This window comes from Colobus angolensis, unplaced genomic scaffold, assembly GCF_000951035.1.
Source record: "Colobus angolensis palliatus isolate OR3802 unplaced genomic scaffold, Cang.pa_1.0 Scaffold67, whole genome shotgun sequence".
Classification (NCBI taxonomy): Eukaryota; Metazoa; Chordata; class Mammalia; order Primates; family Cercopithecidae; genus Colobus; species Colobus angolensis.
In genome coordinates, this window is record NW_012120376.1 from 1,561,706 (window position 1) to 1,575,190 (window position 13,485).

A 13,485-nucleotide genomic window follows, 5' to 3' on the forward strand; every position below is an offset into this window, starting at 1 on the left:
AATGGCCTTCTTTGTCTCTTTTGATCTTTGATGATTTAAAGTCTGTTTTATCAGAGACTAGGATTGCAACTCCTGCTTTTTTTTTGTTCTCCATTTGCTTGGTAGATCTTCCTCCATCCCTTTATTTTGAGCCTATGTGTGTCTAGGCATGTGAGATGGGTCTTCTGAATACAGCAAACCAATGGTTCTTGACTCTTTATCCAATATGCCAGTCTGTGTCTTTTAAATGGACCACTTAGTCCATTTACATCTAAGGTTAATATTGTTACGTGTGAACTTGATCCTGTCATTATGATATTAGGTAGTTATTTTGTTCATTAGTTGATGCAGTTTCTTCCTAGCATCGATGGTCTTTACATTTTGGCATGTTTTTGCAATGGCTGGTACTGGTTGCTCCTTTCCATGTTTAGTCCTTCCTTCAGGATCTCTTGTAGGGCATGCCTGGTGGTGACAAAATCTCTAAGCATTTGCTTGTCTGTAAAAGATTTTATTTCTCCTTCACTTATGAATCTTAGTTTGGCTGGATATGAAATTCTGGGTTGAAAATTCTTTTCTTTACGAATGTTGAATATTGGCCCCTGTTCTCTTCTGGCTTGTAGAGTTTCTGCTGAGAGATCTGGTTGTTAGTCTGATGGGCTTCCCTTTGTGGGTAACCCGACCTTTCTCTCTGGCTGCCCTTAACATATTTTCCTCATCTCAACTTTGGTGAATCTGACAATTATGTGTCTTGGAGTTGCTCTTCTCCAGGACTATCTTTGTGGTGTTCTCTGTATTTCCTGAATTTGAATGTGGCCTGCCTGACTAGGTTGGGGAAGTTCTGGATGATATCCTGCAGATTGTTTTCCAACTTGGTTCCATTTTCCCTGTCACTTTCAGGCACAGCAATCAGACGTAGATTTGGTCTTTTCACATAATCCCATATTTCTTGGAGGCTTTGTTCATTTCTTTTTGCTCTGTTTTCTCTACATTTCTCTTCTCGCTTCATTTCATTCATTTGATCTTCAATCACTGATACTCTTTCTTCCAGTTGATCGAGTTGGTTAGTGAAACGTGTGCATTTGTCATGTAGTTCTTGTATTATGGTTTTCATCTCTATCAGTTCTTTTATGGTCTTCTCTGCATTGATTATTCTAGTTCTCCATTCATCCATCCTTTTTTCAAGGTTTTTAGTTTCTTTCTGCTGGGTACATAGTTTCTCCTTTAGCTCTGAGTAGTTTGATCGACTGAAGCCTTCTTCTCTCAACTTGTCAAAGTCATTGTCCGTCCAACTTTGTTCCGTTGATTCAACTCTCTGGTCGGGCTGCACCCGCTCACCAGCACCAACTCTCTGACATGTCCCAGTGAGATGAACCCGGTACCTCAGTTGAAAATGCAGAAATCACTCGTCTTCTGTGTTGCTCAGGCTGGGAGCTGGAGGTTGGAGCTCTTCCTATTTGGCCATCTTGGGCGCCCACCCATCCCTTAGTGATTAATGAAGAATTTTAGAATTAGACAATTCTGGGTTTATATTTTTATTGTCATTAAATGTGGCCCCGGCAAATTTCCAAATTTCCTCATCTACAAAATGGGGATGGATATACCTACAAGCCAAATTTATTCTTCAGAACAATGAAAGAATGTTGTAGAAAGTAAGTTCTGAACTTTTATTATAGGCAGCTATTATTTTGTTATAACATTTTTCGCTTTCTTTAGTTTTATGAGTTCATAAAACTAAAGAAAGCAGGTTACTTTGCAGTAAAAAATGTATATAACCTGCAGGTTTGTTACAAGTATACATATGTAACCTGATCCTCCTAATGTACACAACTCTGCTACAGGCGACACAATATTGTTGGATTCCACCTTGATGTGCATTCCCAGAGGCACAAGTATACGTATGTAACAAACCTGCACGTTATGCACATGTACCCTAGAACTTAAAGAATAATAAAAAAAATTTAAAAAAAACATAACATAATAAACATAACAAAAAAAAGAAACTGCAATGTCAAGAAATTATGCTTCATTAAAGCATGGGAATGTTAAAAAAAATTCCTTATTAAAGTAAGGTTAAAAAATTAAAAAAAAAGAAATGTATATAACCAGGTGATTTTTAAAAAGCACATTAGGAATGATAGATTTGAAGTGAGCATATTCTGTGCAGGAATTCACCTAAGCAGTTATATCTAAACTGTTACACTGTCCATTTGACTTGGCAATTGTTAGGAAAAAGTAAAATAATCAGGCATTTATTTAAAGATTTTCCAAATGACTGTGCCTTGGATTTTGTTAATAAATTAAATCTATGTTTATATGGAGAGAAATGTGATAATATTTCCAAATTAATTTAGGCTATGGTTAAGTGGATGAAGACTGACTGAGGTAGGACTTTGCTCATCTCTTGCATCATATCAAGGTACTTTGGAAAACTTTTATTTTCTCTAATCATCATTTGTATACAGTGAACAGCATTTTAAATACAAGAAATACAGTTTTCAGGAGTTGAAGGGGTTAAAGTATAGTGGAAGTCTTTAAATGTAGCACAATTATTATGGAAAAGCTATGAATTTACATCCTTATGATTTTTATTATTATTTTTTATTTGCAGGATGAGTAAGAGATACTTACAGAAAGCAACAAAAGGAAAACTGCTAATAATAATATTTATTGTAACCTTGTGGGGAAAAGTCGTATCCAGTGCAAACCATCATAAAGGTAAGCTTTTTGGTTTTTTTCTTTCTCAACTATTTGTGGATGATGTTTTGCCTCCACTGGTCTGTTAAATTTTACTAGGTATAGATTCTCCCCCTGGCAGTTTTCTTTAAGTAGTAATGCAGAGTTATCTCTAAGATGGCTTTGATTGGGAAAGATGATATTTTCAGGATTAATGCCATTTCTGCAAATAGTGTTCAAAGAATATGGAAATATAACTATACCTTTCCCTCCCTTTTTAGATAGTGATATTAAAAAATTGAGTTGGCATATAATAAAGATAAGTTTCAGATTGCACTCGTCCTAGTAAAGAAAGTGTCTGTAATGATATGTATCTTAATAATATGTCTATATGTAAATTTTCTTTCAATGCTTTTTGTGGGTCATGTTTCTTTATGTCAGAGGACCACTTTGACCACCCTTTGGAAACTGTCGCTGGTATGATATTCAGCAGGCTCAATTCTGCCACTGAACAGAGTGAGAATATTTGCTCTATACATATGTGTTAAGCTTGACAGCTCACAATTACATTCTTTCTGCCCTCTTTCTTGACTATAAGACTCAATATAATGAATAACTACTTTTTCCATGAGGCTATTTCTGAACTGTCCCTATCATAATCAAGTATTCATAACCTGAGAAATCAATTTAGATTTTTCTGTAAAATATGATTTTATAATTTAGTTCTCTGCCCACTATAAAGTCTAGAGACTAACAACTTAGTTTCTCATTCTATTTTTGGGTGAAGGGGGAATTAAGACTGCTTTGAATTCTGTAACACTTAAATTAGTTACACATGTCCATTTAATTAGCATTACATGGAACATTAACACCAGGGAGAGAAAAGACGTGGTGTGTGGGACTGACACTTATAAGACTAATCTCTTCCCCCTCTATTTAAAATCAAAAAGGGACATCTTGCAAAATAAAATTTTATGAAGAATTTTTTCATATTTCATTATCCTGTTTTCTAACCACAACATGTTTTCATGTGTGTGAATACATATTCATATATTTTTTATTCTCCTTTTCTTTAATACAGCACACTGATCCACAGATAAGACTTTAAATTCTCTTTAATAATTTTTATCAGTGTAAAATTACGAAGACGTTGAGGATGACATTCCCTGTGGTCTCAAATTGGCAACAACAAACCAGACCAAAGAACGAAGCAGTATTAAATACTCATCTTTTAAAAGAGTGCAATCCAATAGGGACAAGCCCTGCCTTGGACTTAACAAGAAAACACACCCCATCCTCATTATTCTGATGGTCACCTTAGTGCCCCTTCCCAGTTTTTGAAAGAAGAACTGGGAGGAGTGGGGGATCATAGGAATTGTGGGCATCAGGCTAGCACAGCAAGTGTTCATGATAAAGATACTTTCTCATGTCCAAAGCCAAATGATGGGGTATCTTAAAGAATCACTCATAAAGACTGCTCACAGTGTATATTGCATGCTATTGTCAAAGCTACTTTAAGACATTTAAATTGTGTTATGTTCTATGCTAACTCTGAAACTAAGATCTTTTCTTCTTGCCGAGAAAATAGTCCTTGAACATAAGAAATTACACATCGTGTCAGAAAACTTAAATTGTCAAACTTGATACATTACAGAAGATAGTGTTTTCTGTTTTGCTTTTCCCTTTCCACACTGCCACTGATATTTTGGATGAAGATTTTATGAAAGTTTTCTACCCTCCTCCATCTTTCTTCCTTTTGTTCTTTTTTCTTTATTTTCTTTATATTTTCTGTACAAAATATTCTTTTTGTTTTGAGCTATTTTACGCATAAAATAATAAGTTTTGTGTATATGTAAGTTGTAGAGCATGCTCATAAAATGATTACTCATGTGCTCACCATCCAAGAAAGGCTGGGCTGCTGTCTCCCTACATGCAAAGCCCAGATTTTGGAGACCCCTTTAGTGTATCTGACCTGTGGAAGGATACAGTTACATTCTAAATGGTTAAGTAAGAACCTAGGATCCTTTCCACCTCATTTCAAAGGAGCAGAAGATTTTTCTCTCCTTTCAGGAGTGGGAGGGAAATGGCTGTCTCTCTCCTGTACATAAATGAAAATAATCCCTTGTTTGCTGTCAGTCATCTATGGAATGTTCGGCTATCAATGTAGGACATTTGGCTTGGCTTTCATCAGGGTCAAGGCTTAGGGCGAGGCAGGCCAGTTCACTTTCTATTTATTGTGAGTTAATTAGTAAGAAATCAGTTTCTGAGCCGGAACACCTTAGTGAGCATTCAAGATAAAAGTAATAAAGATGAATATTAGAAACTCAACAGACTAAAGAGCATTACAGATGTCAACTCATTTAATCTCATAACCATCTATGTGGTAGATACTATTTTTAAAACTACTTTTAGAGATCAGAAACTATGGCAAAGACAAGTTAAGTAATTCGTCCTAAGTTGCCCAGTTAGGAGCTATTGGAGGCAGGGTTCAAATCTAGGCAGTCTTGCTCCATATAACCATGAAATATATGTACTAGTGAATTTCTTTTTACTTACACAATTTGGGATTTATTCAATTTCCAGAGTCTCTGAATTGGTGTCTCTCATTAACTCTGAAAAATTATAGGCACCATCTCCTGAAATGTAGTTTCTCCACCCACCACTGTCTCTACTAAACTAGAATGCTGGCTAGGTATTAGGTATATGTCAGATTTTTCACTCTTCTTTATGTATTTCAACCTTTATTTTATATGTATATTTTTACCTTCAAGTCTCTGTGCTTTATTCTGGGCTATTTATTCACATTTTTATTCTACCACACTAACTCTATGTTCCCTTGGGTCTAATCTACTCTTTAATTCACATATCAAATTTTAATTTTATTTATTATATTGTACCAAAATTTTGTCTTTTTTCTTGCTAATCTGCAATCTTTTGATAGCTTTTTGTTTTCACTCATGTTTTCAGGTTTCTCTTTTTATATATCACTACATATATAGTAATAGAAATATATGGTGTATATATATAAATAGAAATATATACCATATATGTCTATATATTTCTATCTGATGATCCTATTTTATGCAATTTTGTGTTTTCCTCCTAGTGACTTTCACTCATGGTAATTTATTTATTTTAGGACTTCTGAGTTTTAAGAAAAATTTCGTGAGCTGATGTTCATCAGAATTGTATTTGTAAGAATCTTAAAGGCCTGTCATTATAATGTATTATTTCAGAGGCAATTTGCATATGACATGAGTCTTAGACAGGGTTTTTTGGAAGCAGAGCCAAGTCAGGAATTCTTATTTACGTGATTTATTGAAAGAGTGCTCTCAGGAGAATGAGAGCAAGTAAAGCAGGCTAGAGCGGGAGGTAAAAACTAAGCACAAATAGAGTCTCAGCTGGAGAATCGCCCAATCTGCTCCTATGGGGAATCTCTGAGACATGAATTGTTCCACAGAGATGGTCCCTCCTTGAGGCGGGATAGATGGCCTCATCTACCCTTGTGTCCATGGGCCATTAGCTACTGGCCTGTTCCCCATGGTAAGGAGTAGCCTCTCTGGAGAAGTGGCTCATCTTTAGCAGAAGGTAAGTCTCTAAAGAAGAGGACACCTGTGAACTGTGATCAGAGAACATTCACAGCAAGTGGAGGAAAGATGCACAGCCCTAAAAAGATTTTGGTAGTGTATCAGCAGCTACATTCCAGTGCACTTTACTCACAGCCCTCAGATCCACCTGCTTCTCACTGAAAGTCACTCCATCCAGGCAAAGCTTATTCAAGATTTTGGTTGGTCACAATTTTCAAGAAGACTTACTTGAAGAGGAATAGTAAGAGTTCCGCTAATGCAGTTGGTGCTCATGGCCTGTCCACCCTACGCCCAGCCATTCTAGATTTTTCTCTCTTTTTGCTAGCACTTCTACTCATGTAGGAGGCTTTCCTAATGTTCTAAGCATTTTGAGCCCTGGGTTACCATTCTCTTGCTGCTATACTTATACATTGGCAGTTGTAACTGGGCACGGGAATGCCACAAGATGCCCCAGTGGATGATCTGAGTACCTAATATATTCCTCTCTGCCTCTAGTATACAGCAGCTGTCATCTTCCTCATAGTCATCAGGGACCTTTACATTTACCCCATCAATATTAAACTCCTTTTCTCTCTCTCTCTGGTCTATCAGTATAAGGAGCACAGACTGATTGATGATCAGGCAACAGCTGTAGCTCTGTGTTTAGTGGCACTATTACTGTTTCCACTGGTAAACTTACCTGCTTTCTGGAAACAAGTTCTCCTAGACCCATAGCATAGTATATTGGTCATTTCAGTTGGATATTTCTCATGGAAAAGTTGTTTTTTCCTTAATGATTTTTGAGTACCCACATTAAGGCCTAAGAATATAGCAGGTACAGAAAAGAGACAAAAATCTTTGTCTTCATGGGATGTTTATTCTAGAAGTGGAAAAATAGGTAATAAGAAAAATAAATAAAATGGGATGTTTTATGATATACATGCTCTGGAAAATATATGAAGGAAGAAAGCATATAGGATGTATTCAGGAGGGAATATAATTTTAAATAGGCCTTTGGGTAAGATCTAAAGTTTCCAGTGGAGTCAGCTCGTGGAGTATTCAGGGAAAGGATGCTCCAGGCAAAGCAGCAATAGGTATGAATACTTTCAAGCATGCCCATAGACAATTAGCAATAGCAAGGAGGATGGCGTGCATAGAATATTTAAGGGAGAGAGTGGTAGATAGGTCATCATGGAACAAGTAAATGTAGGATATGAAAGAACCAAATAAATAAATACCTCTACCAAAATACCAATACAATAATATCCTGCTCTCAAGAGCCACTAATGGACAATTGTATTACTCCGTTTTCTGAACATGACATAGGAACACTATAAACATCCAGAATATTTGGATTTGAAAAAATGGGTATCTAAAAATCAGAAATTGTTGTCATCTTCTTAATAAAACCTTCTGTCCTTTGAGAACTAACAGTTCCTCACATACAAACAGATAAGTTTACTGCTCAAACTGCCACAGAAAGATTCTGCCCTGAATTCTTACATTATATTGAGCTGGGCATTTCGGAAGGGATTAAGTCAGAGTATTGTGACAGCCAGTCAGAAAGAATGAGCAGTGTTTTCCCCTTGGAAGCAATTACATTAGGTGCAGCTTCTGATATTGGGGATCAGAGAGCAAACATTTGGTTTAGGACTCTGAGTTCCCAACAGAAAAATATAGTCATTAATCTTAGAAGGCTAATACATTTTCTTGTCCTTTCTTTCCTTACCCATCACATCTAAACTAAATCTCTGGAGAATGAGTCATCATTGGGTTTGGGGGTTGGAAAAGAATTTTTATTTTGTTTGAAAGAGATACACATAGGTGAGTTATATCCAGGAACAAAAAGGAGCCTAAAAAAGTTAGTTTGATTAGCCAAGGTTGAATATATATTATCCTCATTGTAACACAAGCTAATTACTGGTATGAGTGAGAACTTTTGATTGCATGGATCTTTTTCAAAGAAAAACAAACATTTTAAAATTTTGTTTTACTTGTAATTGATATGTGATAATTGTACTTATTTACAGAGTACAGTGTGATGTTTTATTACATGTATACAGTATGGTAATAACCAAATTTTAAAATAAAGATGATTTTTAGTTCAAAGCCTGAGAGACATAGCCATAATTTTTTTTTTTTTTTTGGTGGATCTTCATTTGTTTGTTGATTCATTTGATAGTTTATTCATTTATCCAACCAACTATCCATGAAATATATGGTGAGTGTCTGTTAAGTGTTGGGCTTTAGGTCAAACTCTGGAGATACAAAAGTGAGCAGGCTGGGCACAACGGCTTATTCTTATAACCCCAGCACTTTGGGAAGCAGAGATGAAAGGATCGCTTGAAGCCAGGAGTTTGAGACCAGCCTGGGCAACAAAGTGAGAACCAATTTCTAAGAAAAATGGTTAAAAAAATTATTCAGGTGTGGTGGCCTGTGCCTGTAGTCCCAGCTGCTTGGGAGGCTGCGGTGGGAGGATTGCTTTCAAGATTGCATTGAACTAGGATCACGCCTTTGCACTCCAGCCTGAGTGACAGAACCAGACCCCACCTCAAAAAAAAAAAAAAAAAAAAAAAAAAAGGCGAGACCAGGCACGGTGACCCGTGCCTGTAATCCCAGCATTTAGGGAGGCGGAAGCCGGTGGAGCACTTGAGGTCAGGATTTGGAGACCAGCCTGGCCAACATGGAGAAACCGCATCTCTACTAAAAAATACAAAAATTAGCTAGATGTGGTGGCATGTGTCGCTAATCCCAGTTACTCCGGAGGCTGAGGTGGGAGAATCGCTTGAACCCAGAAGGTGGAGGTTGCAGTGAGACAAGATTGCACCACTGCACTCCAGCCTGAGCGATGGAGGGAGACTCTTTCAAAGAAAACAAAACAGAAGTGAGCAAAACAGACATGACTCATGTCCTAGTGACGCAGTATATTGAAGGAGAAAAACATTAATCAGATAATAACACAAATAGTTAATTACAAATGGTATTAAAGTGCTGTGAAGATAAAATTTCAGGATAAGAGTATATAAACGGTAAAATGGATAGGGTACAGTTTCAGGGAAGACTTTTCTAGGGAGGAGACATTGGAGCTGAGATCTGAATGAAGACAGGAAGGGTTAGACATCTAGGCAAGAGCAGCAGCCTATGCCAAGCTACTGAGACATGAAGAAAAGAATTCACTGGAGCTGAAATAAGACTGCTGTGACTGGAGAGCAGAGAGCAAAGAGGATAGTGATGCACAGTTAGCCTGGGGAGGTGGCTGGGACAGATCCTTTGGGGAAATATTCAGAATGCTGATTTTCTTACAGTTTAAATTGTTTGATCCAATTTAGCCTAGGATATTAGTAGGATCTCTTAGGCTGGCTTGCAGCTATTAGGATGTACACCAAAGTTTAAGAGCACTGATTTATAATTCATAGTGTTTTTCTTGTTGATAAAAACAATTGGATTAATATCCTAAGAGAAAGAAAAATAGCTAGAACATAAACTGACTGTATTCTGGACTTTTAAAGACACATTTTTATTATGTATTTTATTGAATTTTCAAAGTAATACATATTTATTTGAGAAACTTTGGAAAGAAAGAAAAATACCAAGAAGATAAATCAAGTTACTCATAATTTTTCCATGCAGAAATTATTAAACAATATTTGGACTTCTTTTCATCTGGTTTAATTCATAAACATGTTATACATACTGGAGAACATGGTGTTCATTAATTATTTTATGTATTCATACATTTATTGACAAAGACTAATTGTAAGAGATTATGTTGCCCTGAGTTAGTGATTCTGTTTTAAACCATGCAGGCAGAGTTGCTAGTTTCTAAGAGTTATGCTTTCATAACCTGATTCTTTTCTCCTCTTTTTTATGTTAAAATATTTCATGCTTATATAATAGTAAATAAAACACCTACATATTATGAAAAATAAATATAAAGCAAATTACTGTGCAATTATCAACCAGGACAATAAATAGAATGTTGTCAGCCCCTTGGAGTCGCTGAATACAACCCCTCCTCCCACAGAGGTATCCCTTTCCCAACTTTTTGTTTTTCAACAACAGAATATTGCTTTGTCTGAGCGGGGCATGGTGGCTCATACCTGTAATCCCAGCACTTTGGGAGGCCGAGGCAGGCGGATCACGAGTTCAGGAGCTTGAGACCAGCCTGGCCAATATGGCGAAACCCTGTCTCTACTAAAAATACAAAAAATTAGCTGGGCATGGTGGCGCATGCCTGTGGTCCCAGCTACTCCGGTGATTGAGGCAGAAGAATCGCTTGAACCCAGGAGGCGGAAGTTGCAGTGAGCTGAGATCACGCCACTGCACTCCAGCCTGGGTGGCAGAGCGAGACTCCGTCTCAAAAACAAAAACAGAATATTGCTTTGTCTGGTGGTACGGTTTGGCTCTGTGTCACCACTCAAACATTACCTTGAATTGGGTGGGGAGAATCCCCACGTGTCAATGGTGGGAGCAGATGGAAGTAATTGGATCATGGGATGGTTTCCCGCATGCTTTTCTGGTGGTAATGAGTGAATCTCACGAGATCTGATGGTGTTATAAGCGTCTGGAATTTCCCCTGCTGTCACTCACTCCGTCCTGACGCCCTGTGACAAAGGTGCATTGCTTCTTCTTTGCCTTGGGCCATGATTGTAAGTTTCCTGAGGCCTTCCTAGCCATGCTTAACCGTGAGTCAATTAAATCTCTTACCTTTATAAATTACCCAGTCTTGGTCAGTTCTTTATAGCAGTATGAAAATGGACTAATATATCTGGTTTTCAATGTTGTAAAAATGTAATTCTACTACAGGCATTTACAAAATGTGATTTGCTTCTTACTGTCAATGTTTTTCTCTTGAGATTCATCCGTGTTGTGATATAGGATTTCATTGTATTAATATACTGAAATGTATTTATCTCTTTTACTGTTGATGTATGTTTGGGTCACTCTGGTTGTTGGTTGTTATTGACAATGCTGCTGTGGACGTTACTATACGTTTGTTTTGGTTCACACAACATTCCTCCAGGATATAATTTTAGAAGTAGAATTTCATGGATCATATGATAAACACATATTCAATTTTATAGCTTTTTCCCCCCCACTTAGCAGTGAATAATGAGTATTTACATGTATCTAAAAATATCCATAAACATATATTGTATTGGGGCATGGAAAAAATATAAATGCACCCTAAATTTCTTAACAAAATTCCCATTTTTAGATTTCTTGGAGACTTTTTATTTGTTAATACTAATATAAAAACCTTTGTGTAATAATTTTTGTTCACATGTAATAATTTTTTCAATATTTAGTACAAATGAGAATTTTGGGTGTCAAAAAGAATGAAATGGTTAGGTGTGTATCGTTCAACATCCAGTCAGGAAAATTGCCATCATGGTAGGGCAGTTTAAAACAGGAAATTGGTGACAAACATGTTGAATGGGCTGGAAGGAAGCGTGATAATATCACCAGACACTTGTAGCTTCAGAAAGCTGTTCCCGCCCCTAGAGGTGGAAGAGCAAGGAGCAACACAGTGTTACATAGGACTCCTGACTGTGCACACTGCAGGGTCTACCAAAGCCCTGCTGTGATTTAGGAATCATTTCCATGGCCACTGAGCAGGAAGCCAGGAGCCAATTCTCTCATGATACTACAAGAGCTGCCTGAGAGGCTGACTGCCAGAAGCAGGAAAAAAATAGATGGCTTCTTCCTTCCCTGGGTCTTTCTTACGAAAGTGCCATCTTCCAAGAAGCAGACTCCAAGACAGAATTCAACACACCAGAAATTTATGGTAGAAACACCTTTGAAGTATAAAGAGAGGAGGTGCAGGAGAAGGAGGGGGTGAACCTTCAGACTATGAGGGTCTGACACCCATGAAAGAAGAGAAGGAAAGAAGGAGGATTGAGTAGGAAGAGCCTAGAACTTCAGCATAGTGTTGAAAAAGTCTTGGTCAGGCCAATTGGGAATCCCTGAGAAAAGGTTGCCATTAGAATCTAACCAGAAGCCAGCTGGCAAAGCAGCCTGGGAAATCTTATCTAAGCTTCCAGCTCCCTTCAATACAGAGAGGGATATAGAAAGGTAAATGTTTTAGGAGAAAATGACAAATATTTGCCACAAGAATATTTCTACATATTGTCTAATTACTTTTTATTTCCTTGCAGAAGTATATAAAGCTTCCCCTCTTCCCACTCTGAAAATACTGGCTGGCTACTAATTTAAAAAAATTAAATTGAATATCTTTATTAAATGAAAAGGTCTAGACATAGTCTCTTATTTATATTTTAATTTATATTTTTGAATACTAATAAATGGATAAAGTTAATTTTGAACTATTTTCATTTCTATTATTTGGATAATTTATCAATTTCTTTGCCAACTCAATGTTGCTATTATTAATTTGTTTGAGACTCTTATATAACTCAAAGCTTGATTACATTTGTATATTTTCAGTTATATAATTTTCAAATATAATGTTTTTATATTTTAGAATATAAAATATCATAAACTGTTGTTGGAGAAAATTGAAAAATACATAAAAATATAAAATAAAATCTTTCAAATACCTGTAATTCCACTACACATACACCATTATTAACTCTCAAATACTGTTCATATTAAGATTATACTGTATTTATAGATTTGTATCTTAGTTTCTCACTTTTTGTGAGTGTTTCTTTACATTTCCTCTGAAAATTATTTAACCATACCATATTATTAAGTGTTTGAGCTGTTTCCTTTCATTTTTAGTAAAAATAATGCTGCAATAAACATTCATATGTATAACTGTTTTTCCCCACATCTGTTTATTTACTTAGGCTAGATTTGTAGTACAGGAATTACTAGGTCAAATGACTCAAATTCTAAAATGTTACTGTTTTGACAATGACCCTTTTAATTATAAAAATGATTTGTACTCATATTAGGATATTTAGAAAGTATAAAATAGCACTAACAAAAATGATCTGGACTAGATTCATAGAATGTTCATTTATTAACATGTATATGTGTTAAAATGTATGCATTTTGATATATGTTATCGAATTGTAAACCTCTCACCTTATGTTCTCATCAGCAGAGAACGAGTGCCTGTATTTATAAGCCCTTATCAACACTGAGATTTATTATTCTATTTAATCTTTGCCAATTTCATCCTCTTTTAAGTTGTGATTTTTAATTACTGAAGATGACAAGTAAAACTTTTATTGGTTTATTGACCATTAGTATTTTTTAATCACCTTTTCATATATTGTATTCATTGTATTAGTAGATG

General features: G+C 36.2%; 1 protein-coding gene across 1 annotated transcript in view; it reads left to right on the forward strand.

Moving 5' to 3' along the window:
• Positions 1 to 13,485, forward strand: part of FAM19A2 (family with sequence similarity 19 (chemokine (C-C motif)-like), member A2) — a 522,282-nt gene that overhangs the window by 347,515 nt on the left and 161,282 nt on the right. The window contains exon 2 of the mRNA XM_011925968.1: positions 2,588 to 2,694. Within this exon, the coding sequence (XP_011781358.1) occupies positions 2,589 to 2,694 (106 nt within the window). The 5' untranslated portion in view covers position 2,588. The remainder of the gene's footprint in view (positions 1 to 2,587; positions 2,695 to 13,485) is intronic.